This window comes from Bison bison, unplaced genomic scaffold, assembly GCF_000754665.1.
Source record: "Bison bison bison isolate TAMUID 2011002044 unplaced genomic scaffold, Bison_UMD1.0 scf7180017864370, whole genome shotgun sequence".
NCBI lineage: Eukaryota > Metazoa > Chordata > Mammalia > Artiodactyla > Bovidae > Bison > Bison bison.
Genome location: NW_011494942.1, coordinates 13,665,305 through 13,691,722, shown reverse-complemented (window position 1 = coordinate 13,691,722; position 26,418 = coordinate 13,665,305). Strand labels below are relative to the sequence as shown.

The window sequence follows — 26,418 nt, the reverse complement described above, 5'->3', positions numbered from 1 at the left end:
CCTTTTCCAGTCCTGTGGCCACCGCTGAGTTTTCCAAATTTGCTGGCATATTGAGTACAGCATTTTCACAGCATCATCTTTTAGGATTTGAAATCGCTGAACTGGAATTCCATCACCTCCACTAGCTTTGTTTGTAGTGATGCTTCCTAAGGCCCACTTGACTTCACATTCCAGGATGTCTGGCTCTAGGTGAGTGATCACACCATCGTGATTGTCTGAGTCATGAAGATCTTTTTTGTACAGTTCTTCTGTGTATTCCTGTCACCTCTTCTTAATATCATCTGCTTCTGTTAGGTCCATACCATTTCTGTCCTTTATGGAGCCCACCTTTGCATGAAATGTTCCCTTGGTATCTCTAATTTTCTTGAAGCGATCTCTAGTCTTTCCCATTCTATTGTTTTCCTCTATTTCTCTGCACTGATTACTGAGGAAGGCTTTCTTATCTCTTCTTGCAGATCTTTGGAACTCTGCATTCAAATGGGTATATCTTTCCTTTTCTCCTTTGTTTTTTGCAGCCCTTCTTTTCACAGCTATTTGTAAGGTTTTCCCTGACAGCCATTTTGCTTTTTTGCATTTCTTTTTTTTAGGGATGGTCTTGATCACTGTCTCCTGCACAATGTCACGGACCTCTGTGCATAGTTTATCAGGCACTCTGTCTATCAGATCTAGTCCTTTAAATCTTTTTCTCATTTGTATAATCATAAGGGATTTGATTTAGGTCATACCTGAACCATCTAGTGGTTTTCCCTACTTTCTTCAATTTCAGTCTGAATTTGGCAATAAGGAGTTCATGATCTGAGCAAAAAGACAGGACACTGAAAGATGAACTCCCCAGGTTGGTGGTGACCAACATGCTACTGGTGATCAGTGGAGAAATAACTCCAGAAAGAATGAAGAGAAGGAGCCAAAGCAAAAACAACACCCAGTTGTGGATGTGACTGGTGATAGAAGCAAGGTCTGATGCTGTAAAGTGCAATATTGCATAGGAACCTGGAATGTTAGATCCACGAAACAAGGCAAATTAGAAGCGGTCAAACAGGAAATGGCAAGAATTAAGCATAGTAAGTGCTGAAGATGAGCAATACAGAGGCAATACTAAGTTCTTCAATAAGTATTACCTGATCAGTCTACTAGAAATACATATACTTGGGCTCCAACTAAACTATTAAGAATCAAAACTAATGGTCAAGAAGCCTGTTAATCTGAACAAATATCTCCAGAAGTCTCATTGGAAAACACTAACCAAAATGATATTTCCCAATAATGTGGAAACAAACACTTTCCTGGTTTCCTGTTAAAACTACAAAAGACTGAAGCACATTAAAATGCTGCTTTTGTAGACAAAAAACCAGTTAAGTATTGCCAACTTCATAAGGTTCAGCTTCATATATTTCTTTGTCCCATTGGATTTACTGCATCAAACTCTGTAGGAAAGAGAATGTTGTTAACAAATAAAGCAGTCCAAGAAATTTTCATGATAAAGAAAATCTCAGAAAAAAACAATTATCACCAAGAGGAAATTAAGAGGCCAGAAAATTAAAATTCCCCAAGTTATACTAGTTCCTGTTCTAGATCTGTGAGGCTGGCAAATCTCATTTCAAATCTAATCTGGAGCCTAAATTTACTGAAACACAGCTGTGCCCATTCACTACACAATGTTTATAGGCACTTTCTCACTATACCAGCAGAGTTAAACAGTTGCAACAGAGAGCCTAAAATATTTACTATTAATACCTATCCTTTTGGGGAAAGATTTGCCAAACTTCCCTTAAAGCAATATAAATAGCACAACAAAGATTTGCAAACGATAAACCAACAGAGGCCATAAAATTATGTGAAGACATAATAATCCTAAACATTTATGCACCAAATACAAGTATGTCAGATAGATGGGGAACTAGTCAAATGCATAAGTATAGTCAGATATCTTAACACCTGCCTCTCAATAATTGGTAGACAATAGAACAAAAATCTGTAACAACATGGAAGACTTAAATAACATGACAAAAACTTGATCCAATTAACACCTATAAAAAAAATACAAAAACTGCACCAACAGAAGAATGAACACTCTTTTCAAGTAGACAGAGAAATCTCAAAAAAGTACTTAAATCATATGAGGTATATCCTCTGTCTATATTACAATGAGATCAGAAATCACTAAAAGTAGTACATTTGGAAAACCACAGAATATTTAAAAACAAATGACACATTTGTAAATAATCCAAGGTTAAAAAAAGAAATCAATAAAAAAACTTAAAAGTATTTTTTCTCACTGAAAATGAAAATATGACATTTGAAACTGTGAAACACATATCTAAAGTAGTACCTAGAAAGAAATTTACATTACTAAATAGGTTATTTATAAAGCAAGACTTCAATCAATGACCTAAGTGTCTACTTCAAGACACTAGAATAAGTACAAATTAAATCTCAAATTAAAATTAAGCTAAAGAAATAAAATAATAAAGGTCAGAGTAGTAATCAGTGATGCAGAAATAAGAAAAAAACAAAGAAAATCAATGAAATACGCTGACTCTTTGAAAGGATAAAAAAAATAATAAACCTCTACAAAACAGTCAATTCCCTGGTAGCTCAGATGGTAAAGGATCTCCCTGCAGTGTAGGAGTTTGATCCCTGGGTCTGAAGATCCCCTGAAGAAGGGAACTGCAACTCACTCTGGTATTCTTGCCTGTAGAATTCCATGGACAGAGGAGCCTGGTGGGCTACTGTCCATGGGGTCACAAAGAGTTGGACATGACTGAGCAACTAACACTTTTGCTACAGAATTAATGAGGAAAAAAGAGGATACGGATCACTAATAACCGGAATAAAATAAGAGATGTCACCAAAGATTTATGAAAAAAATTACACCACAAACATATACAGAGATAAAATGACAATAAAATCCAACATCTATTCCTGGAATAAAAACTTGGAAGTAGAAAGAAAATACTTAACCTAATAAATGCCTTTAGGGTATCTATAGCTAAGTTTGTATCTAATGATGAAAAACTGAATGTTTTCTTCCTAGGTCAAAAAAGGCAAAGATATCCTTCTATTTTAACATTTACTAGAGGTTCAGTCGGAGAAAGCAATGGCACCCCACTCCAGTACTCCTGCCTGGAAAATCCCATGGACAGAGGAGCTTGGTAGGCTGCAATCCATGGGTCGCTGAGGGTCAGACACAACTGAGCGACTTCACTTTCACTTTTCACTTTCATGCATTGGAGAAAGAAATGGCAACCCACTCCAGTGTTCTTGCCTGGAGAATCCCAGGAATGCGGGAGCCTGGTGGGCTGCCGTCTATGGGGTCACACAGAGTCGGACACGACTGAAGTGACTTAGCAGCAGCAGAGGTTCAGTTAGTTCATTAAGTTAAGAAAAATAAATAAAAGGCATCGAGATTAAATGGAAAATGAAATGATGTCTCTGCTCTCAGACAACATGATCATCTATACAGAAAACCCTACAGACTTTACAAAAAGAGGTGCTGAAACTAGTAAGGGATTTTAGCATCATTACAGAATATAAGACCAATACACAACAATCAATTGTATTGACTGTTATGTACCAGCAACATGAACTGGGTAATTAAAATTCTTAAAAATATATGTCAAATTAGCACTAAATAAATATAAAATATATCAGGATAAATTTGACCCCAAAACTGTGTTCGACTTGAACAGTGAAAAATTTTAAACTGGAAAATTTTATAAAGACCCAAATAAATAGAGCAATAAACTGTTTTATTAGGTAAGAAGACTGAATACGGTAAAGTGGTCAACTGCATCTAAATAGAATCAACTTAATCCAATCAGTATCTATGATACAATAAGCAATATGTATTAGGTCTTTATCCCCACTTCCTAGCAGAGACCTAAAACCCTTTTAATCCAGGGTATTTAGGAGTGAAAGGAGTACCTTTTATTATTCACAAGAAGACTCTTACAACAATACTTGAGTTTATGCTAATGAGGAGACTCTTCGTAGGTCTCAAGATATCTTCAGGAGACTGTCAGAGTAACAAACCATATCACAAAGAAAGAGCTGGAACATTCAACATTATCCTCTTCCTCAACATGGACAGAAGGGAGCGGTGCTGAAGACAGTTAACCAACAATGGCCATAGATTTAATCAGTCATACCCATGTGATGAAACCTCTATAAAAACCCCTAAACAAAAGTTTTCTGAGAGCTTCCAGGTTAGTGAACACATCAAGTTGCTGGAAGAGATACATACCCAGAGAGTACCTTCTCACCCTTATCTTGCCCTAGGCATCTCTTCCACCCTTATCTTGCCCTACATTGCATCATTTATAATAAAACTATCAAAGTCTCAAAAGGAATTTGTGGGAACCCTTGCTTTATACCCAGTTGGTCAGAAATAGAGGAGGCCCAGGAATTGGGACTGGCCTTTGAAGTTGGTGTAGCCTTGTGGAACTGATCCCTTAACCAGTGGGGTCTGCACTAACTCTGGGCAGTGTGTGGATTAAATTCACTTTAGGACATTCAGTTGGTGTGCACAGAGAACTAGAGAAATCTCTGATGTTAAAACCCACATATTCAGTGTCAAGAGTATTTGGCTGTGAGCAAACACAGTTCAAAACATCCCAGCATGCTTTGCTATAGAAATCAACAGGCTGATTATAAAGATTACATGGAAATATGAATGACCTGCTGCTGCTGCTAAGTCGCTTCAGTTGTGTCTGACTCTGTGCGACCCCATAGACAGCAGCTTACCAGGCTCTCCTGTCCCTGGGATTCTCCAGGCAAGAACACTGGAGTGGGTTGCTATTTCCTTCTCCAGTGCATGAAAGTGAAAAGTGAAAGTGAAGTCGCTCAGTCGTGTCTGACTCTTTGCGACCCCATGGACTGCAGCCTACCAGGCCCCTCTGTGCATGGGATTTTCCAGGCAAAAGTACTGGAGTGGGGTGCCACTGCCTTCTCTGATGAATGACCTAGAATAGCCCAAATGACTCTGAAATATAAGCACAATATTGGAAGATTTACACTACCTGAATTCAAGACTTATTGAATGTCTATGGTAAATAAATAGTACAAGACTTGAGTTGAAACAGACAAATAGATAAATTGAACTGGTAGAGAATTAAGTAGCAAACCCACACATAATATGATTAATTTTTGAAGAAGGTACAAAGGAAATTCACTGGTGAAAGAAAAGTCTTCTTAGCCATTAAGACTGTAATGCTTAGACATCCATACAAAAAAAAAGAAGAAACTTCAATCCATATCTAGAACCATATGCAAAAATCAAATGAATTACCTGGATCATTTGTAAACCTGAAATTATGAACTAATACCTTTAAAATTAAATGAGGAAGAAAATATTTTTGATTTTGGGTTAGGTTAAGACTTCTTAGATGTAAGTAACATCAAAAGAATTACCCATAGGAAAAAAAATGATGAATTGGATTTGTATGTCATTTAAAATTTCTGCTTTTGGAAATACATTAGAAGAAAAGAAAAGCCATAGACTATGATAAAGTATTTGAGCACATATCTGAAGAAAGATTTATATCTAGAATATTAAAAAAAAAAACTCTGAAAATTCACTTATGAGAAAACAGTAACAACAATTAGGGACAAATGTCACTTTCCTAGTTAATACCTTTTAATAGCACCCAATTTCAGGTCAGACAATGTGGCAGACAAGGTCATTCTATTCAACAACAACAAACCATTTCTTGATCAGATTGTGACATGCAACAAAAAGTAGATTTTATATGACAACTGATGATAACCAGTTTAGTGGCCGGACAGAGAAGAAGCTCCAAAGCACTTTCCAAAGCCAAACTTGTACTAAAAAAGAGTCATGGTCACTGTTTGGTGGTCTGCTGCTGGTCTGATCCACCATAGCTTTCCGAATCCTGGAGAAACAATTACATCTGAGAAATCCTCAACAAATCCATGCTGCTACTGCTAAGTCATGTCAGTCGTGTCGGACTCTGTGCAACCCATAGACAGCCTACCAGGCTCCCCTGTCCCTGGAATTCTCCAGGCAAGAACACTGGAGTGGGTTGCCATTTCCTTCTCCGATGCATGACAGTGAAAAGTGAAAGTGAAGTCGCTCAATCGTGTTGACTCTTAGCGACCCCATGGACTGCAGCCCACCAGGCTCCTCCGTCCATAGTTTTTTCCAGGCAAGAGTACTGGAGTGGGTTGCCATTGCCTTCTCCACAGCAAATCAATGAGACACACCCAAATCTGCAACTGCTGCAGCCAGCATTAGTCAACAGAAAGGGCAAATTTTTCTCCATGACAACACCTGACTGCACATCACACAACCAACACTTCAAAAGTTGAACTAATCGGGCTTTGAAGTTTTGCCTCCTCCATACCTGACTTCCCATCAACTGACTACTACCTCTTCAAGCATCTAGAAAACTTTTTGCAGGGAAAATACTTCCAGAACCAGCAGGAGGCAGAAAATGCTTTCCAAGAGTTTGTCGAATCCTGAAACATGGATTTTTACACTACAGAAATAAACCAACTTATTTTGCACTGGCAAAAATGTGTTGACTGCATAATGGTTCCTATTTTGATTAATAAAGATGTGCTTGAGCCTAGTTATAATGATTAAAACTCATGGCCCATAACCACAATTACATTTGCACCAACCTAATACATTTAGAAGATGAGAAAAATAAACCACAGAGAGGTTAAAGGATATTCCACAGTAACACAGCTAAGTGACAAAGCCAGGCATAATGGAGCCTCTTTGATTCTGGAGCACATGCTTGTAACTACTCTTATGAGAGTTAACTTGCTTTTCCCTTAAATTCTAAATTTGAATAAAATAGAAAAAAAAAAGACTCATATACACATGAAAGGTTGAGCCAAATTATTCTTAAAGAACAATTCAGGTATTATTTTTATTAAAGTTACTTATTTCAAATTTCAAAAGACATCTCAAGAAATATGATTTGGAAAATATGTGTGAAATGCCATTTAAACACTTTATATGACTTTTACCTAATGATCATATCGCTGCTGCTGCTGCTGCTGCTGCTAAGTCGCTTCAGTCGTGTCCGACTCTGTGCGACCCCAGAGATGGCAGCCCACCAGGCTCCCCCGTCCCTGGGATTCTCCAGGCAAGAACACTGGAGTGGGTTGCCATTTCCTTCTCCAATGCATGAAAGTGAAAAGTGAAAGTGAAGTCGCTCAGTCATGTCCAACTCTTAGTGACCCCATGGACTGCAGCCCACCAGGCTCCTCCATCCATGGGATTTTCCAGGCAAGAGTACTGGAGTGGGGTGCCACTGCCTTCTCCAGATCATATCACTATTAAGTACTATTTCATTACACTGAATTGTTTATGATCCTCTAAATGTCCCATGGTAGTCTTGAGTGCTCTTCACTAAATATTTCTCATGGAAATATTTCTGGTGATATTCCACTGATGAACACGCAATGTGTTTCCATATATTTAGGTTATTTTCAATTTCTTTCAGCAATGTTTTGCAGTTTTTAGCTTACAAGTCTTTCTTCTCCTTGGTTAATTACATTAAAAAAAAAATTAAATGCCTCCAAGACAGTTTATTCTTTAAACTGCTCTTGCAAACAGTAAATAGGGGAACCCACTGTTAAAGATTCAATGGAATAAAGGATCCCCAGGAAAAGACTCAGTAAGTCTGTGATGGTCCTGTATATGCTTTCATTTAGGACCAAAAGGTTTGAGAAAAAGAGAACACTGGGATTTCTTCAAACTGGGTTTCATAAACGAAGCTATCTTTAATCAGAAGATGAGAGAGACATAGACAGACAGGAAAGCTTAAACATATTTAACATATTAAATCTAGAACATGGATCTCTAAATAACTAGGGATTTGCATCTAACAAATAGAGCCAACTGTAACCAGATAAAATGTCCAAAGAACTGTCATCCTGAACTGTGACTGTTTCCTACCCTAAATGACCCAGGACTCCCAAATTTTTATAGAGAGGGAGCAGGGTGAGAAATTATATAATCTCCAACACTCACATTAGGTATAGCCAAAAAAAAAAAAATACTAAAAATTTAGACCCTATAGGATTCATAAAGAACAATAGACAAGAAACCCTGGCCCTAAACCCTGAAAAGTAAATCACGGTAAATTAAAAAGCAAATCCAATCTCCACAGCAGAGATACTTACTGAATCTATTCATTGAGATTTTAGAATTGCTACACAGTAATGCTAGCTATGCATCTCTGATTCATCTTTCCTTCTGAGAGCATTCACAGTATACACCCTGCCATTTATCTCACTACTGTATACCAGATCTGTTGGTGGTAAACAACATATATTTTACTTTCTAGTTCTTCAGGTCAAAAGGGACTATATATCTAGACCTGATGATGTAGAGACTACAGCACATCATTTCCCACCTATCACTCAAATATCCTGGACTTTTGGCATGAGACTATCACTTACCAACAGCCAGACATCTGGGACTGTGATGTCAAGTGTGCCTTAGGAGGCATCACTGCAAACAAAGCTAGTGGAGCTGATGGAATTCCAGCTTAAGCTAATACAAATCCTAAGAGATGATGCTATTAAAGTGATGCACTCAATATGCCAGCAAATATGGAAGACTCAGCAGTGGCCACAGGACTGGTAAAAGGTAAGTTTTCATTTCAATCCCAAAGATTGAATGGGCATTCAATGGGATGGGCAATGCCAAACAGTGTTCAAATTACCATACAATTGCTGTCATTTCACATGCTAGCAAGATAATACTCAAAATACTTCAAGCTAGGCTTCAACAATATATGAACCAAGAACTTTCAGATATACAAGCTTGATTTAGAAAAGGCAGAAGAACCAGAAATTAAATTGCCAACATCTGTTGGATCATAGAAAAAGTAAGGGAATTCTAGAAAAACATCTACTTCTGCTTCATTGACTACACTAAAGTCTTTGACTGTGTGGATCACAACAAACTGAAAAATTCTTAAAGAGATGGAAATATCAGATCACCTTACCCGCCTCCTAAGAAACATGTATGCAGATCATGCAGCAACAGTTAGAACTGGACATGGAACAACAGATGGGTTCAAAATCGGGAAAGGGCGACATCAAGTCTGTATACTGTCTCCCTGCTTATTTAATTTATATGTGGAGTACATCATGGAAAATGCTGAGCTGGATGAAGCACAAGGTGGAATAAAGATTGCTGGGAGAAATATCAATGACCTCAGATATGCAGATGATACTACTTTAATGGCAGAAAGTGAAGAGAAACTAAAGAGCCTTTTGATGAAAGTGAAAGAAGAAAGTGGAAAAGCTGGCTTAAAACTCACCATTCAAAAAACAAAGATCATGGCATCTGGTCCCATCACTTCACGGCAAACAGATGAGAAATTAAGGGAAATAGTGACAAACTTTATTTTCTTGGGCTCTAAAATCAAAGCAGATGGTGACTGCAGCCATGATATTAAAAGATGATTGATCCTTAGAAGAAAAGCTATGACCATCCTAGACAGCATATCAAAAAGCAGAGATATCACTTTGCCAACAAAGGTCCATATAGTCAAAACTATAGTTTTTCCAGTAGTCATGTACAGATGTGAGAGATGGACCATAAAGAAGGTCGAGCACCAAAGAATTGATGCTTTCAAATTGTAATCCTGGAGAATTCTCTTGAGAGTCCCTTGGACAGCAAGGAGATCAAACCAGTCAATCCTAAAGGAAATTAGTCCTGCATATTCAGTGGAAGGACTAATTGATGCTGAAGCTGAAGCTCCAATACTTTGGCTACCTGATAGGAAGATCTGCCTCACTGGAAAAAACCCTGATGCTGGGAAATATTGAGAATAAGAGAAGTGGGTGACAGAGGACGAGATGGTTGGATGTCATCATCGACTCAATGGACATGAGTTTGAGCAAACTCGGGGAGATAGTGATGGACAGGTAAGGAAGTCTGGCATGCTGCAGTCCATGGGATCACAAGGAGTCAGACACAACTGAGCAACTGAACAACAACAACAATATCTGGATAGAACCTTCAGATTTTCTCCCATATGGGCAGGTTAAGAAATTTTACCTGAGAGATGAAGGCTGGAAATATCTGGCAACCCAAAGAGCAGACCATGGTATACCAGTGCTGCTTATCAAAGATTTTCTGCCCTCTCCCTCTCCCTACTCGAGATTCAGAGTAGGGTTTCACTCCCTGACCCCAAGATGACTGTGGGCACTGCAGATACAAGTTGGGAGTAGAAGTGTCATTTCCAGTCCAGAATGTTGAAATACCAGAAGGAAATCTGACTTTTTCTTTTTTTTTTTTTTAACTCTACCAGGTAACATTCCACAACTGAACTGTTTTATCAGACTAGTTTCCATCATGAGGACATCATGACACTGAGCCCTCAAAGCAGCCTCAGTGTATACAGAGAATTGGCTAAGACATAAATCTTCACTGTCTGAAGTCAGGGAGTTTAAGGCATAACACGGCCTGGCCTGGCTAATACATGCCTTATGCTGTTTTACAGTTCTGTAACCTCCTCTTCTCTGTAATTTTTCTGTACATTTATACAGACATATCCTTCTTATCTCTGATAACCTGGTATTCTACCAGCCAAGAGAGTGCAATTATTTTTTATTAAATTTATAAAATTTGCCATGCATTTCCTATTCTAAACCACTTATTAAAATGACTCTGAAAGTACTGAACCAAACTGACCCCAATCTTGGGGACTAAGTGGCATGTTTATAAATCTTCATTTAAATTCTAGATCTAAATTTTCTATTAGTATTTTTTTTCCTATAATATGAAATAAATCTTTTACATAAGGTTGATTTTATTTTCACCTATCAAGCCTCAAGTTATTCAAAAGTGTAGCTGGGAACTTCTTGCACATATTATTTATACTACGATACATACATATAGGCTTTTCAATTGACTATTTCATGTAAATGTACTTATCATGTCTGCAATGCTTTCTAAGACATTAATCAAGAAGAAACAAAAAAAAATCACGAGAAAATATCAAAATAGAAATAAATTCATATAAGCAATGAAAGGTAAATCGAACACAAGTACTCAAATTCAAATATTATTTATAAATCTTATACCACAAATTATTTCACATGCCATAATACATTTACAGTCATCTCTTTTGCTTTTGCTATTTGATAAATAATATGATACTCCAGAAATCAGCATAAGAATTATCATTAATTTGGGGAATATTCACATAATTTAGGCCTTTAGTCCTATTTTTAGTCTATAATAAAATTCGCAAATTTTAACATTGATTTTACATCAGCAGATTTTTTTTTTCTCCAAAATACATCAAGGAAAGTAAATGGCATGAAAGTGAATAAACAGTTCTAGAGCTCTCAGGGGAAGAGAGTCAGAAGAAAAGTATGAATATATAATGGATGTGCAATCTTATTACCTGAGTATTTAACAACTCTTCACACTTGTGTGCTTGTTTTTCAATTGCAGAAATGTACTGCTTTTCAATAGCTTCTACTTGTTGCTTAACTGAAGACTGTAGTAGTGCCTAAAAACAAGCAAAAATGTTATTTGGATCACAGACAAAACTTGAAATCTACTATTGGCATGATAATTTTTTTTTGACAGATGTACATGCCTGAAATATGATCTTCTGCATTACAAAATACACATTTGTGAATATTAAAGTACATTCATATATAACACTACTTTAAGCTTTTGGTTTTAGGTTTTCCTATTGCCCAAACTACAGTTTTTTGGCTCAGATTTTCCTTCCACACACCTTCTTGTTAAAAAGGCCAAGTCATAGAAGATGATAAAGAGAGTGAGCAGTTCTGTTAAATATAAATTCAGTTTAGCAAAGACCACACAGGATGAGAAGCATATGAAAGCTGCTGAAGAAAAAAAGAAAAGAGAAAAAAAAACCAGACATATTTCACTGGCTGACAAAACTCCACATCCTCTCGGCACACTGTAATATCCCAGGGGCCAAGCATGATCTTCAAGACCACAAGTCAAGTAAAAGCAGATGGAAACTCTGAGCAGTTTCAATCATGAAAAAAACTGCCCCCTAGGAAGTGCACGCCCCTAATGTGAAAAGGTGTAAGGCAAAGTGTGGATGGCAGAATCTCAAGGCAGTATTCATAAGAAGTAATAAAACGTGGGAGACTAGACAAACGCAAGTGGACAGTGTAAACACTGGAACCTCAGTCACTTAAATATAAAGATGTTAACACTGTTCTAAGGGAAGCCAAATCAGCAATGGAAGACGTTCCGCCCACTTATTTCCTTATTGGCGATGCTTAGAATATTATCATCTTTCCTTTTTTTTAAGGCATTATACATTATAGTTAATGTGCTCCCGATATTATCTTACATGCTATTTATAAATCCTGAATCATTCTAAAATATTCACTTCACCATATGCATAAGAACTCTTCAGCAAATATTCTATTTTTGAAGGTCTATCTGGATAATAAACTACTCATAATCAAAATAGTAAGTTGAAACAGACACATGTCTTATAGAAAACAGACCTTTGGCACATTTACCAAGAAAAGAAAAATACGCCAAATCTCTTAAATAATCTCTGTTTTGAAATAGACTTACTTGGTTGGAAACAACATGCATTAAGAGGCTAAATAAATATGCATGTATTTTTAAAAACTGAGACAAAAATATTTTTGAAACCTCTGGATAAGTCTCAAATCTTCAAATAATTAACTTTCTCTTGCAAATGTTAAACTGTCTCATGATGCTTCTACTCCTATAATTCAACAGTCATCACTCTGAAGCTGCAGAATTACGAGTGAGTTGGTAAAGGAAAATAAAGCTCTGACTGCAGTTTCACCAACATGAAAAAAACGGCTTAACAGCACTCCTTAAGGTTTTCATTTATATATTATGTCTTCTAAAGAATCCATAATGATAATTTATTAAAAAAATTAAAATTTAAACTTGCTAGATAATGTAAAGCTCCTATTTACCTTTGGTACAATATAATACTATTTTTGGAATTCAGAAAATTTAAAGGTTGGTAGATTTATGGCCAGTTCTCTTGGGTTACATTCATGGCATCTTTTGTAGAAAGAAAAATGTCATTCTCTAGGGGGACTCGGGTTATGGCAGAACTGTTTTGCTTAATGGAAAGGATTGTTTTCATTTCCATATTTGCTATGATACCAAATAACCCCAGTTTTAATACCAAGTTGTTATTTTTTAGTAAATTATATCCTTTAGAGAGACAGGTAAATTAATGAAATAAAGTAATACTTCCTTATCATAATTAAGAAACACAAATGAACAGTACTTCCTCCTTTGGTGATTAATTTGTAAACTACATACTCATTTTCTACCAAACTTCAAGGAAGTAAGCACCATAGGATAATGAATCATGTAAAGGCTAAACTGTAATTATGGGACATGGAAAAAAGCTTTGCACAAATGACCAGCTTTTCACATAGTTCAAGCCTCTCATCTTAGCCCCATTCAGTTACTTAAATGTATCCATCTATAAAAGGACACCAAGGCAGATAACAGGAACAGAAAGATTTAAAAAGTCAGTCCTCATTGAGTTCATTCTATTGTTGAACAGAAACATTCTCTAGAGAACAGAAGGTGCACAGTGATTATCAGAGATAGAAAAGATGCCCAAGGCCTGCCTGTAAGGCTGATTGCTATTCACAGAGAACATTAAATAAAGAAGACTAGCTGCACTTAAAGAGTGGAGGCAGATAGAATGGCAGGAAATGTACAAAAGTAGGCAGGTGCCATATACTAAAAATCTTTGTATTGCCACAACAAGACTTTTTTTTTTAAGTGGGACTATAACACTGAACGCAGAGTCGGACACGACTGAGCGACTGAATTGAACTGCACTGATAATACTGAACTTCCTAGTTGTGCATTCCAGTCTCCTATAATGAAAAGGACATCTTTTTTGGGTCTTAGTTCTAAAAGGTCTTGTGGGTCCTCATAGAACCATTCAACTTCAGCTTCTTCACTGTTAACTGGTCAGAGCATAGACTTGGACTACCGTGATATTGAATGATTTGCCTTGGAAATGAACAGAGATCATTCTGTCATTTTTGAGATTGCATCCAAGTACTGTGTTTCAGACTCTTTTGTTGACTATGATGGCTACTCCATTTCTTCTAAGGGATTCCTGCCCACAGTAGTAGATACAATGGTCATCTGAGTTAAATTCATCCATTCCAGTCCATCTTAGTTTGCTGACTCCTAGAAGGCAGATGTTCACTCTTGCCATCTCCTGTTTGACCATTTCCAATGTGCCTTGTTTCACGGATTTAACATTCCAGGTTCCTATGCAGTATCGCTCTTTACAGCATCAGATCTTGCTTCTATCACCAGTCCCATCCACAACTGGGTGCTGTTTTTGCTTTGGCTCCATCCCTTCATTCTTTCTGGAGTTATTTCTCCACTGATCTCCAGTAGGATATTGGGCACCTACTGACGTGGGGAGTTCATCTTTCAGTGTCCTATCTTTTTGCTTTTTCATACTGTTTATGGGGTTCTCAAGGAAAGAATACTGAAGGTATTTTGCCATTCCATTCTCCAGTGGACCGCATTCTGTCAGACCTCTCCACCATGACCCGTCTGTCTTGGGTGGCCCTACACAGCATGGCTAATGCAAAAGTAGGAGGTCAAGAAACACCTGGAGTAACAGGCAACTTTGGCCTTGGAGTACAGAATGAAGCAGGGCAAAGGCGAACAGAGTTTTGCCAAGAGAGCGCACTGGTCATAGCAAACACTCTCTTGCAACAACACAAGAGAAGACTCTACACATGGACATCACCAAATGGTCAACACTGAAATCAGACTGATTATATTATTTGCAGCCAAAGATGGAGAAGCTCTATACAGTCAGTAAAAACAAAACCAGGAGCTGACTGTGGCTCAGATCATGAACTCCTTATTGCCTGATTTAGACTTAAATTGAAGAAAGTAGAGAAAACCACTAGACCATTCAGGTATGACCTAATCAAATCCCTTGTGATTATACAGTGGATGTGACAAACAGATTTAAGGGATTAGATCTGATAGAGTGCCTGATGAACTATGGACAGAGGTTCTTGACATTGTACAGGAGACATGGATCAAGACCATTACCAAGAAAAGGAAAGGCAAAAAAGCAAACTGGCTGCCTGAGGAAGCCTTACAATAGATGTGAAAAGCAAAGGAGAAAAGGAAAGATAAACCCATTTGAATATCAAGGAGAGATAAGAAAGCCTTCCTCAGTGATCAGTGCAAAGAACTAGAGGAAAACAATAGAATGGGAAAGACTAGAGATCTCTTCAAGAAAATTAGAGATACCAAGGGAACATTTCATGCAAAGATTGGCTCAATAAAGGACGGAAATGGTATGCACCTAACAGAAGCAGAAGATATTAAGAAGAGGTGACAAGAATACACAGAAGAACTGTATGAAAAAGATCTTCACGACCCGGATAATCACAATGGTGTGATCACTCACTTAGAGCCAGACATCCTGGAATGTGAAGTCAAGGGGGCCTTAGAAGTATCACTACAAACAAAGCTAGTGGAGGAGATGGAATCCAGTTGAGCTATTTCAAATCCTAAAAGATGAAGTTGTGAAAGTGCTAGACTCAATATGTCAGCAAATTTGGAAAACTCAGCAGTGGCTACAGGACTGGAAAAGGTCAGCTTTCATTCCAATCCCTAAGAAAGGCAATGACAAAGAATGATCAAACTACTGTACAACTGCACTCATCTCACATGCTAGTGAAGTAATGCTCAAAATTCTATAAGCCAGGCTTCAGCAATACGTGAACTGTGAACTTGCAGATGTTCAAGCTGGTTTTAGAAAAGCCAGAGGAACCAGAGATCAAATTGCCAACATCCGCTCAATCATCAAAACAGGAAGAGAGTTCCAAAAAAATGTCTATTTCTGCTTTATTGACTATGCCAAAGCCTTTGACTGTGTGGATCACAATATACTGTGGAAAATTCCGAAAGAGATGGGAATACCAGACCACCTGACCGGCCTCTTGAGAAACCTATATGCAGGTCAGGAAGCAACAGTTAGAACTGGACATGGAACAACAGACTGGTTCCAAATAAGAAAAGGAGTACATGAAGGCTGTATATTGTCACCCTGCTTATTTAACTTAGATGCAGAGTACATCATGAGAAATACTGGGCTGGAAGAAGCACAAGCTGGAATCAAGACTGCCAGGACAAATACCAATAACCTCAGATATGCAGATGATACCACCCTTGTGGCAGAGAGTGAAGAACTAAAGAGCCTCTTGATGAAAGTGAAAGAGGAGAGTCAAAAAGTTGGCTTAAAGCTCAACATTCAGAAAACGAAGATCATGGCATCTGGTCCCATAACTTCATGGGAAATAGACGGGGAAACAGTGGCAGACTTTATTTTTGGGGGCTCCAAAATCACTGCAGATGGTGTGCAGTGGAAGGAAAGTTATGACCAACGTAGACAGCATATTCAAAAGCAGAGACATTACTTTGTCAGCAAAGGTCCATCTAGTCAAGGCTATGGTTTTTCCAGTAGTCATATATGGATGTGAGAGTTGTACTATAAAGAAAGCTGAGTGCAGAAGAATTGATGCTTCTGAAGTGTGGTGTTGGAAAAGACTCTTTAGAGTCCCTTGGAATGCAAGGAGATCCAACCAGTCCATTCTAAAGGAGATCAGTCCTGGGTGTTCATTGGAAGGACTGATGTTGAAGCTGAAGTTCCAATACTTTGGCCACCTGATGTGTAGAGCTGACTCATTGGAAAAGACCCTGATGCTGGAAAAGATTGAGAGCAGGAGGAGAAGGGGACGACAGAGGATGAGATGGTTGGATGGCATCACCGACTCAATGGTCACGAGTTTGGGTAAACTCTGGGAGTTGGTGATGGACAGAGAGGCCTGGCATGCTGCGGTCCATTGGGTCGAAAAGAGTTGGACACGGCTGAGCGACTGAACTGACTGACTGATAATGCGGAACAGAGGAATTACTATTGTCACTGTCCAAACAAAGGATGTGCTGTCCGAAAACAATCCTTCTAAGTAGAATATTAATCATTGTGGACATACATAGTAATAAACAATGGTACTATCTACAAGGTTTTATAGCTAATTCTATCATTATATAACTGGATATTTATTCTCCTGTGTAATATACTATAATAACTGCCTTAGCACTTCCTGTGACTTATGTTCAAAAATGCACATTAATCTTAACATTTTCCTTTAATTGTTTTTTTCCTTTGTAATCGGCTCTAGAGATATCAAAGACACAAGTAATCCTTCCCTTGTGTTTAAATAACACGACAAAAATTATTCATGAAAGAATTAGTTCCTTTATCAGCTATTTTAAACTGCTCAACACAAAGCACTACGATTTTCATTATATCTAGAGGCAGAAAAACAAAGATGCACACAAGCATTCTATAAAGAAAAAAATGATACCAAAAGCAGGGAATATTTTGCTAATTTTCAACATGTTTAGGTTTTAGCTTCAGTCTTATGAGATCCTCTGTTATCATCGTGCTGCTGCTGCTGCTGCTAAGTCACTTGAGTCGTGTCCGACTCTGTGCGACCCCAGAGACGGCAGCCCACCAGGCTAACCCATCCCTGGGATTCTCCAGGCAAGAACACTGGAGTGGGTTGCAATTTCCTTCTCCAATGCATGAAAATGAAAGTGAAAGAGAAGGTGCTCAGTTGTGTCCGACTCCTAGCAACCCCATGGACTGCAGCCTACCAGGCTCCTCCATCCATGGGATTTTCCAGGCAAGAGCACTAGAGTGGGGTGCCATTTCCTTCTCCACTGTATCATCCTAGCGGACAGGAAAACTACTGACCACACTTCTTCAAGAATAATTTTAAAGGTGTGAACAAGATCATAGATTTCATTAGAACAGGAACTATGTCACGTTTATATTCAGCTTTATATATTACACAGAGGTTTTTACAGTTATTTGTACATAGCATACACATGCAATAGCTATTTGGGGAGTGGCATTCCTTATACTGAGATTAATGTTTTAAAAATCATAGTTTTAATTATATCAATATTCATTAGAAAGTTTACTAAGTTTCAAATTATAACTACCAAGTTCAGTTACCAACTTTGTTGCTGAATACATTTAATTCCTAAGAGAGATCTGAATTTTTTTTTTATTACTTTAGACTAGAAATATTTATTCTTTCTACTCCACAAGCATAAATTTTGAATAAACAAAATAGGGCATGTGAAGGATGATAAACTCCTTGAAAAAAATGTATGTTATAAATTCTTTAATGATTAGACTAGAAAATAATGATATTAAGTCAAAAAACTTGCTACACCAACCAATACCCATAAGCAGTAGACAGACTGTTTTTAATGGAACTGAGTATACACTGGAATCTAAGTGAGTGGAGAAGTTACAGCTCAAGTGGACTACTGCAAACCAAACTACAATCCACTGTACCAACAAATCCACAGAATTTCTCTTTTCCCTTGAAACAGCCCAATTTCTACAGATCTCATTCCAGCCTCATCAAATTTAATTACTTGTCCAGATTTTCAGAGCAGATGTGTCTAAAGAACCAGATGGTCTCTGAAACATTAATATCATGTTGGCATTTAGCACATAACCTTAAAAGAACACTTCATAGCTAATTTTAGTCAATAGTTAATTAATTAAAATTACTTTAAAAGTCAATCCTCTAAGTCATAATTTACAAATAGGAATAAGCTAGAGACAAAACACAAAATAAATATCCCCAGTAAAAATTAAGCCCTAGGAAATAGGAATCTGTGATTAATTCACTGATGGATCCATTTTACCTACAATAGTACCTATGCTATGCTATGCTAAGTCACTTCAGTCGTGTCCGACTCTGTGCAACCCCATAGACGTCAGCCCACCAGGCTCCCCCATCCCTGGGATTCTCCAGGCAAGAACACTGGAGTGGGTTGCCATTTCCTTCTCCAATATGAAAGTGAAGAGTGAGAATGAAGTTGCTCAGTCGTGTCCGACTCTTCGCAACCCCATGGACTGCAGCCTATCAGGCTCCTCTGCCCCTGGGATTTTCCAGGCAAGAGTACTGGAGTGGGGTGCCATTGCCTTCTCCTAATAGAAGACAAATAACTATTGAAGGAACTGAAGAAATGAATCATGATTTTAGTATATCCAATTTGTATTAATTGCCAATTCATAGAAAAACTATTAAAACACTGATGATAACTAGGTCTGTATCTATTGTCTTACTTTAATTTTTGGACTGAAGTAGTACACATAAATAAACTGCTATAAAGGGTCATTTGAAATCAAATACAATTTTACTTTTCTTAGGAAACTATCACAGTTTGCTTTTTATTTTTTAACACCATAAACATTTTGTATTGGAGTATAGCCAATTAATGTTGTGGCAGTTTCAGGTGAACAGTGAAGGGACTTAGCCAGAGAGTTTGCCTTTTTAAAATCTATTTCAGATCTTTTCCAATTTAACTAAAAATAAAATAAGAAAATTAACATGGAAACCCACTCCAGTATTTCGTGCCTGGAGAATCCCATGGACAAAGGAGCCTGGTGGGATACTGTGCACAGGGTTGCACAGAGCTGGACATAACTGAAACGACTTAGCACATATAGCACATAGCTGTTGTTCACAGTGGGCTTCACAGGTGGGGTGAGCGATAAAGAACTCGCCTGCCAATGCAGGAGACATAAGAGGCGGGGATTAGACTGTTGAGTCAGGAAGGTCCCCTGGAGTAGAAAATGGCAACCCCCTGCAAGACAGCAGAATCTGGCTGATGCAGTCTACAGGGTTACAAAGAATTGGATATAACTGAAGTGATCAAATTGCCAACATCTGCTGGATCATTGAAAAAGCAAGAGAGTCCAGAAAAACAACTATTTTTGCTTTATTGACTATGCCAAAGCCTTTGACTGTGTGGATCACAAGAAACTGTGGAAAATTCTGAAAGAGATGGGAATACCAGACCACCTGACCTGCCTCTTGAGAAACCTATTATGTAGGTCAAGAAGCAACAGTTAGAACTGGACATGGAACAACAGAGTGGTTCCAAATAAGAAAAGGAGTATGTCAAGGCTGTATATTGTCACCCTGCTTATTTAACTTAGATGCAGAGTACATCATGAGAAATGGTGGGCTGGAAGAAGCACAAGCTGGAATCAAGACTGCCGGGACAAATGTCAATAACCTCAGATATGCAGATGACACCACCCTTATGGCAGAAAGCGAAGAACTGAAGAGCCTCTTGATGAAAGTGGAGGAGGAGAGTGAAAAAGTTGGCTAAAGCTCAACATTCTGAAAACGAAGATCATGGCATCTGGTCCCATCCCTTCATGGGAAATATATGGGGAAACAGTGGAAACAGTGTCAGACTTTATTTTGGGGGGCTTCAAAATCACTGCAGATGGTGACTGCAACCATGAAATTAAAAGACGCTTACTCCTTGGAAGGAAAGTTATGACCAACCTAGATAGCATATTCAAAAGCAGAGACATCATTTTGCCAACAAAGGTCCGTCTAGTCAAGGCTATGGTTTTTCCAGTGGTCATGTATGGATGTGAGATTTGGACTGTGAAGAAAGCTGAGCGCCGAAGAATTGATGCTTTTGAACTGTGGTATTGGAGAAGACTCTTGAGAGTCCCTTGGAGTGCAAGGAGATCCAACCAGTCCATTCTAAAGGAGATCAGCCCTGGGTGTTCTTTGGAAGGAATGATGCTGAAGCTGAAACTCCAGTACTTTGGCCACCTCATGCGAAGAGTTGACTCATTGGAAAAGAAAGACTCTGATGCTGGGAGGGATTGGGCAGGAGGAAAAGGGGACGACAAAGGATGAGATGGCTGGATGGCATCACCGACTCCATGGATGTGAGTTTGAGTGAACTCGGGGGATGGTGATGGACAGGGAGGCCCAGCGTACTGTGATTCATGGGGTCGCAAAGAGTCGGACATGACTGAGCGACTGAACTGAACTGAACTAACAACTGAACAACAATAATTATTCATTAAAGCTTTATTTATTCAACTAATATTTACTGAATGCATGCTTTATTCCCAACATTGTTCTAGGCACTGGGGATGCACACCCAACAAGAGAGATAAGAGCCTGACTCTCCTCAGTTCACATTGTAGATAAGGAAAATGGGGAAGACAAAGAAGATTGCAAGGTAGACAATAAACAAACATTTCTGATGGTGTTACATGCTGTAAAGAAAATTAAAAAGGGCAAAAGGAACAGAATAATGGGGGAGAAACTTTTCAGAGGGGGAAGTCAAGAGCTCTCTTAGGAAGTCACAAATGAGGAAGAAAAGAACTCAGTTTTATTTTGAATCTGAGGGAAGAACATTTCCAACAAAGAAAAATGTCTGAAGTTTTATCATGGGAATAAAGGCTGATGAATTGTAAAACTAGTAAAAAGGCCATTGTTGATCATACAAAACAGGGAATCCAACCAGATGCTATAGCAGCACCAGACTTCCAGACAAAGGCAATCACATAGAACCATGGAAATGCATTTTATTTTTAACTCAAACAAGAAAGTTTCTATAATCTGACCTACTTTCATTTTCTTCAGTGTTTCAAAGTACCAAAAACAGTCAAGTGGTATAAAACAAATTCTTCATCAATAGACAATTTGTGAGAATGAAATATGTAGCACTGATATTTGTCAGCTAAACACACACACACACATAAATGCACCATGTATATACCACTTTTTATTCAGTATAATTAAGAGTAATAAAATTATCCTCTCTGGTAATGAAGGGGTTAATCCTAAAAAGAACAGTTGAATGATTTTCATGGTCTCACAGAAAAGTGCCATAGATATGCTACACGTATATATGCCAATTAACATCTACCTGAACTTCATCTGGACCCGCTATTAGCATAAAGTTCTTCTATAATACTTACATTCTCCATTTTATACTGAATTACATTCTCCATTTTATACTGAATTAGAGTGACAAGATAAGATGATGAAAATTAATATATAGTGTCCAAATGATGGCAGCTCACTAACATGTCTTAAAGTTCAATGACTCTTGGCTAATCAGATATCTTCTGCCAATGTTGGGATCCAAAATGTCAATCTATAGCTTTGTTGGCTTGTAGTTTGGGAAGAGAAACTGATACAGACACACGTATTTTAAGACCTCAGTGAGTTAGTAATTCAACTGTGGTACAGATGTAGTTGCATTAGAAGAGAAACATTAGGTTATCTCTGAAAACAATATTTAGACATTTTAGAAAATTTTGTTGGAATACAAAAAGAATTAACGTGATCAAAATCTATCACTGGTAAGTGATTTAAACATACAAGGTAAAAAGGACTAGGGAATATAACTCTCTTAAAGAAAAACTTCTATCTGAAATTAAGGCTTGGGTTTACTTTAAAAACCTGGATCTAAATCCGAGCTCAGGTTCATGGCCTGACTACCCAGGCAGGCAGAAGTTAAGCAACATCTAGAATCTTTAAGTTTAACCCTTGGGGAAAATGAAGGTGCATGCTTCTCAAGAGTGTAAACTCCAGATGTCTGCAGAGTTATAGTAATGGATTTGGTCAAATTTATTTTTAGAAAGCAGGACAAAAACCAATTCCTAAAATTATGGATAAATGGATTAAAAAACAAACGACCCCACCCTTCCTTTTCCTTAACTTAAACAACAGCAGTGTCAAGGTCATGGAGAAGCTGGTGAAAATTTATCTTGTCACAGATCTCAAGCATTTGGAATTGTAGAGATCCTAAATGTTTCTAGTATTTGAAGTGCTGTGCAGTGGCACTACACTAATTCAAAAAGAAAAATGTTACATTATGGGTGTAGATCTAAACATGGAAATTCAATACAGTCTAGCCATGCTATAAAGTGCTCTGCGGGCTGTGAAAGCCGAAGAAAAAAAATCTTTAGGACAGAAGAAATCATTCCTGTTGGCCCTGTTGTTAAGGGATTCTAGTAACATCAGAGTTGTTACCTCAAACACCACAAAAGTCTCCCAGTGAAAATTTCTTTTGTGCCATGGACAACACATTAAAATTAAGAAGTTTCTAAAATTAAGTTCAGCAGAGAGACGCTGCATGTCTGCCTTCCAGATACTTTAAACTTCTGAAAAGCTGCCATATGGACATGCCTCTCCCTCAGATGCCACAATATTATTTCTTGTGACTTGCATAAGAGCTACAGTTTCAGTTAAAGAAGAAAGGAAGGAAGGAATGAAAGAAAAGGCAAAAAAAAAAAGAACTCTGACTAAAATCTCTCCAGAATCTTTCATAAGACTCAATGCAGCACCTAATTATTAAACACTAAAGACATAACATTCCGTTTTCTGAAATATCAGAAACCACGAAAAAAAGAAACCCATGTACATGTCAGGAATATTTGACTTAAATACACAATCAATAACCTTACAAGGAGGCAGCATAACTTGCTAAATAGAGTTCTGGATCAAGCTTTGAATGATCTGACTATATTCACAACTCCTTCTCTGGTTGTACGTGTTTGATCAGGGCACTGTGCTTCTCCATGTCTCAGATGTATTATCTAATAAATAGGAGGAGTAATAGAGCTTCGTCTCTGCCAGTAATAAAGGAATTCTGTAAAATTCTGATCGCTAAGTTAATTCTTTACATTGATAAACTTTCAAAAGAGAATTGTTCAACCTTCTGCTGATTTTTGAAAACTAAACTCCTTATTTGCATGAAAAGGAAACTCAAGCTATTTGGATTCAAATTGTATCAAGAATATTTTTTAAGTTACCAGATTTAAGATAGTTAAAATAATTTCCCTCCAAATTAATAGACATCCATTTACCAAATATAGATCTCAAAAATTAGAAAAGAACTTTTATTCACATTGAAAAGTTGAGTGAGATTAGAGGTTTCATCAAAATCAATATATCAGAAGATACACTGACAAAGTGTATCTTGGAGAAGGAAATGGCAGCCCACTCCAGTACTCTTGCCAGGAAAATCCCATGGACAGAGAAGTCTAGTAAGCTACAGTCCATAGGGTCTCAAAGAGTCAGATATGACTGAGCGACTTCACTTTCACTATCACACTGACAAAGATGAAATTCTCCTTTATGTCTTCTTTTTGATCACAAAGAGAAGAATGTTGTAAACTTAGATGACAATTTAAGGTACTTCAAGCTGGTTCTTTTCCAGCTAAGTGTTAACCATATATTCAGTTCAGTTCAGTCACTCAGTCATGTCTGATTCTTTGTGACACCCATGGACTGCAACACACCAGCCTTCCCTGTCCAACACCAAACTCCCGGAGCTTGTTGAAACTCATATCCATCGAGTCAGTGATGCCATCCAACCATCTCATCCTCTGAACACCCCCTTTTCCTCCTGCCTTCAATATTTTCCAGCATCACGGTCTTTTCCAATGAGTCGGTTCTTCGCATCAGGTGGCCCAAGTATTGGAGTTTCAACTCCAAAACCATATATAACAGAAGTGATATTGCACGGGGAGATGTGTAAACTATTTAAAATCCATAAGATTGGGCACCAAAAAATCAGAAGTGTCATCCTCAGCACTGGAGCAGGTGTCAGAGGTCCCTGCAGTGCTGATCTCTAGCTTGACTGTGAGGGGTTAGGATGAAGCCTCAGGGAAGGGACAAAGTCATCTAAGTGTCTCAGAGAAATTGTTAATATACTAACTAGTATGGAAGTATTTCACCATTAAAATACAAAGTAGTGATTTACTGATTATCGATTTATCGAAAGTTATCAGTCATGTCTGATTCTTTGCAATCCCATGGACTATACAGTCCACGGAATTCTCCAGGCCAGAATACTGGAGTGGGAAGCCTTTCCCTTCTCCAGGGGGTCTTCCCCATCCAGAGATAAAACCCAGGTCTCCCACATTGCAGGAGGATTCTTTACCACCTGAGCCACAAGGGAAGACCTTGGGGGCACCCAAATTAGCTTGTTACAATGAATTAACTACCAAGAAACTTGATTACATGAATATTCTGCTAAACTACCAAAACAGGATAACTTTTGAACTTGGTGCTTCTAACCACATGGATAAAATCAGACTCTACAAGTTTTATTCTTCAAATGGAATTCCTTTCTCACTGCTATAAAACAATTTGACAATCAATTTATTGCAAATCAGAGACATGACAATCTTTAGCAAATTATCTCACTTCTGGAAGCAATAAAGCCTAAAGAATAGGTGGGAATTGATACTCTAACAGCAATGGGAGCAAAATTTAATTTTTACTATGCATATTTCTGGGCTTCCCAGGTGGCGCTAGTGGTAAAGAATCTGCCTGCCCATGCAGGAGACATAGAGATAAGGGTTCAATCCCTGGAGGAGGGTATGGAAATCCACTCCAGTACTCTTGCCTGGAGAAACCCATGGACAGAGGTGTCAGGCAGCTACAGTCCACAGGGTCACAAAAAGAGTCAGACCAAATGCAGTAACTTAGCACACACACACACATGCATACTTTCGTATCTTTTAAATTTTGTATTGTATGCATGTTTCCTTGGCAAAGAAATAATATACTTTGAAGATAATAGGGCAAATCATTTACTCCCTAATAATTTATTCTTGATTGTTGTTCCATCGCTCACTCAGGTCTGACTCTTTGTGACCCCATGGACTGCAGCATGCCAGGCTTCCCTGTCCTTCACCACCTCCTGGAGTTTGCTCAAACTCATGTCCATCCAACCAACTCATCCTCGTTGTCCTCCTCTCCTCCTGCCTTCAATCTTTCCCAGAATCAGAGTCTTTTCTAATGAGTTTGCTCTTCACATCAGGTGGCCAAAATATCAGAGCTTCAAGCTTCAGCATCAGTCCTTCCAATGAATATTCAGGGTTGATTTCCTTTAGGATTGACTGGTTGGATCTCCTTGCAGTCCAAGGGACTCTCAAGAGTTTTCTCCAAAACTGAGTTTTGAACACCACAGTTCAAAAGTATCAATTTTTTGGCACACAGCTTTCTTTATGATCCAACTCTCACATCCATTCAAGACTACTGGAAAAACCCATAGCTTTGACTCTATGGAATTTGTCAACAGGCAAAGAGATGTCTCTGCTTTTTAATACGCAACCTAGGTTTGTCATAGAGTTTCTTCCAAGGAGCAAGTGTCTTTTAATTTCATGGCTGCAGTCACCATCTGCATTGATTTTGGAGCCCAAGAAAATAAAAGTCTGTCACCATTTCCATTGTTCCCCCATGTATTTGCCATGACGAGATGAAACTGGATGCCATTATCTTAGGGTTTTTTTTTTTTTTTCGTAGTTAAATCGCTTACTTTTATTTTTTTTAATTGATTTTATTGAAATATAGTTGATTTACAATGTTGTGTTTATTTCTGCTGTGCAGCAAAGTGATTCAGTTACATAGATGCATATATTCTTTCTCATATTTTTTCCATTATAGTTCATCACAGGATAGTGAATACAGAACCCTATGCTATACAGTTAGAGAATC

General features: G+C 38.0%; 1 protein-coding gene across 2 annotated transcripts in view; it reads right to left on the bottom strand.

Moving 5' to 3' along the window:
- The window catches only part of CCDC91 (coiled-coil domain containing 91), a 311,209-nt gene that overhangs the window by 143,694 nt on the left and 141,097 nt on the right, over positions 1–26,418 (bottom strand). For both annotated transcript variants that reach the window (XM_010856028.1, XM_010856029.1), the window contains exon 7: positions 11,403–11,510. In XM_010856028.1, coding sequence (XP_010854330.1) covers positions 11,403–11,510 — 108 coding nt within the window. The remainder of the gene's footprint in view (positions 1–11,402; positions 11,511–26,418) is intronic.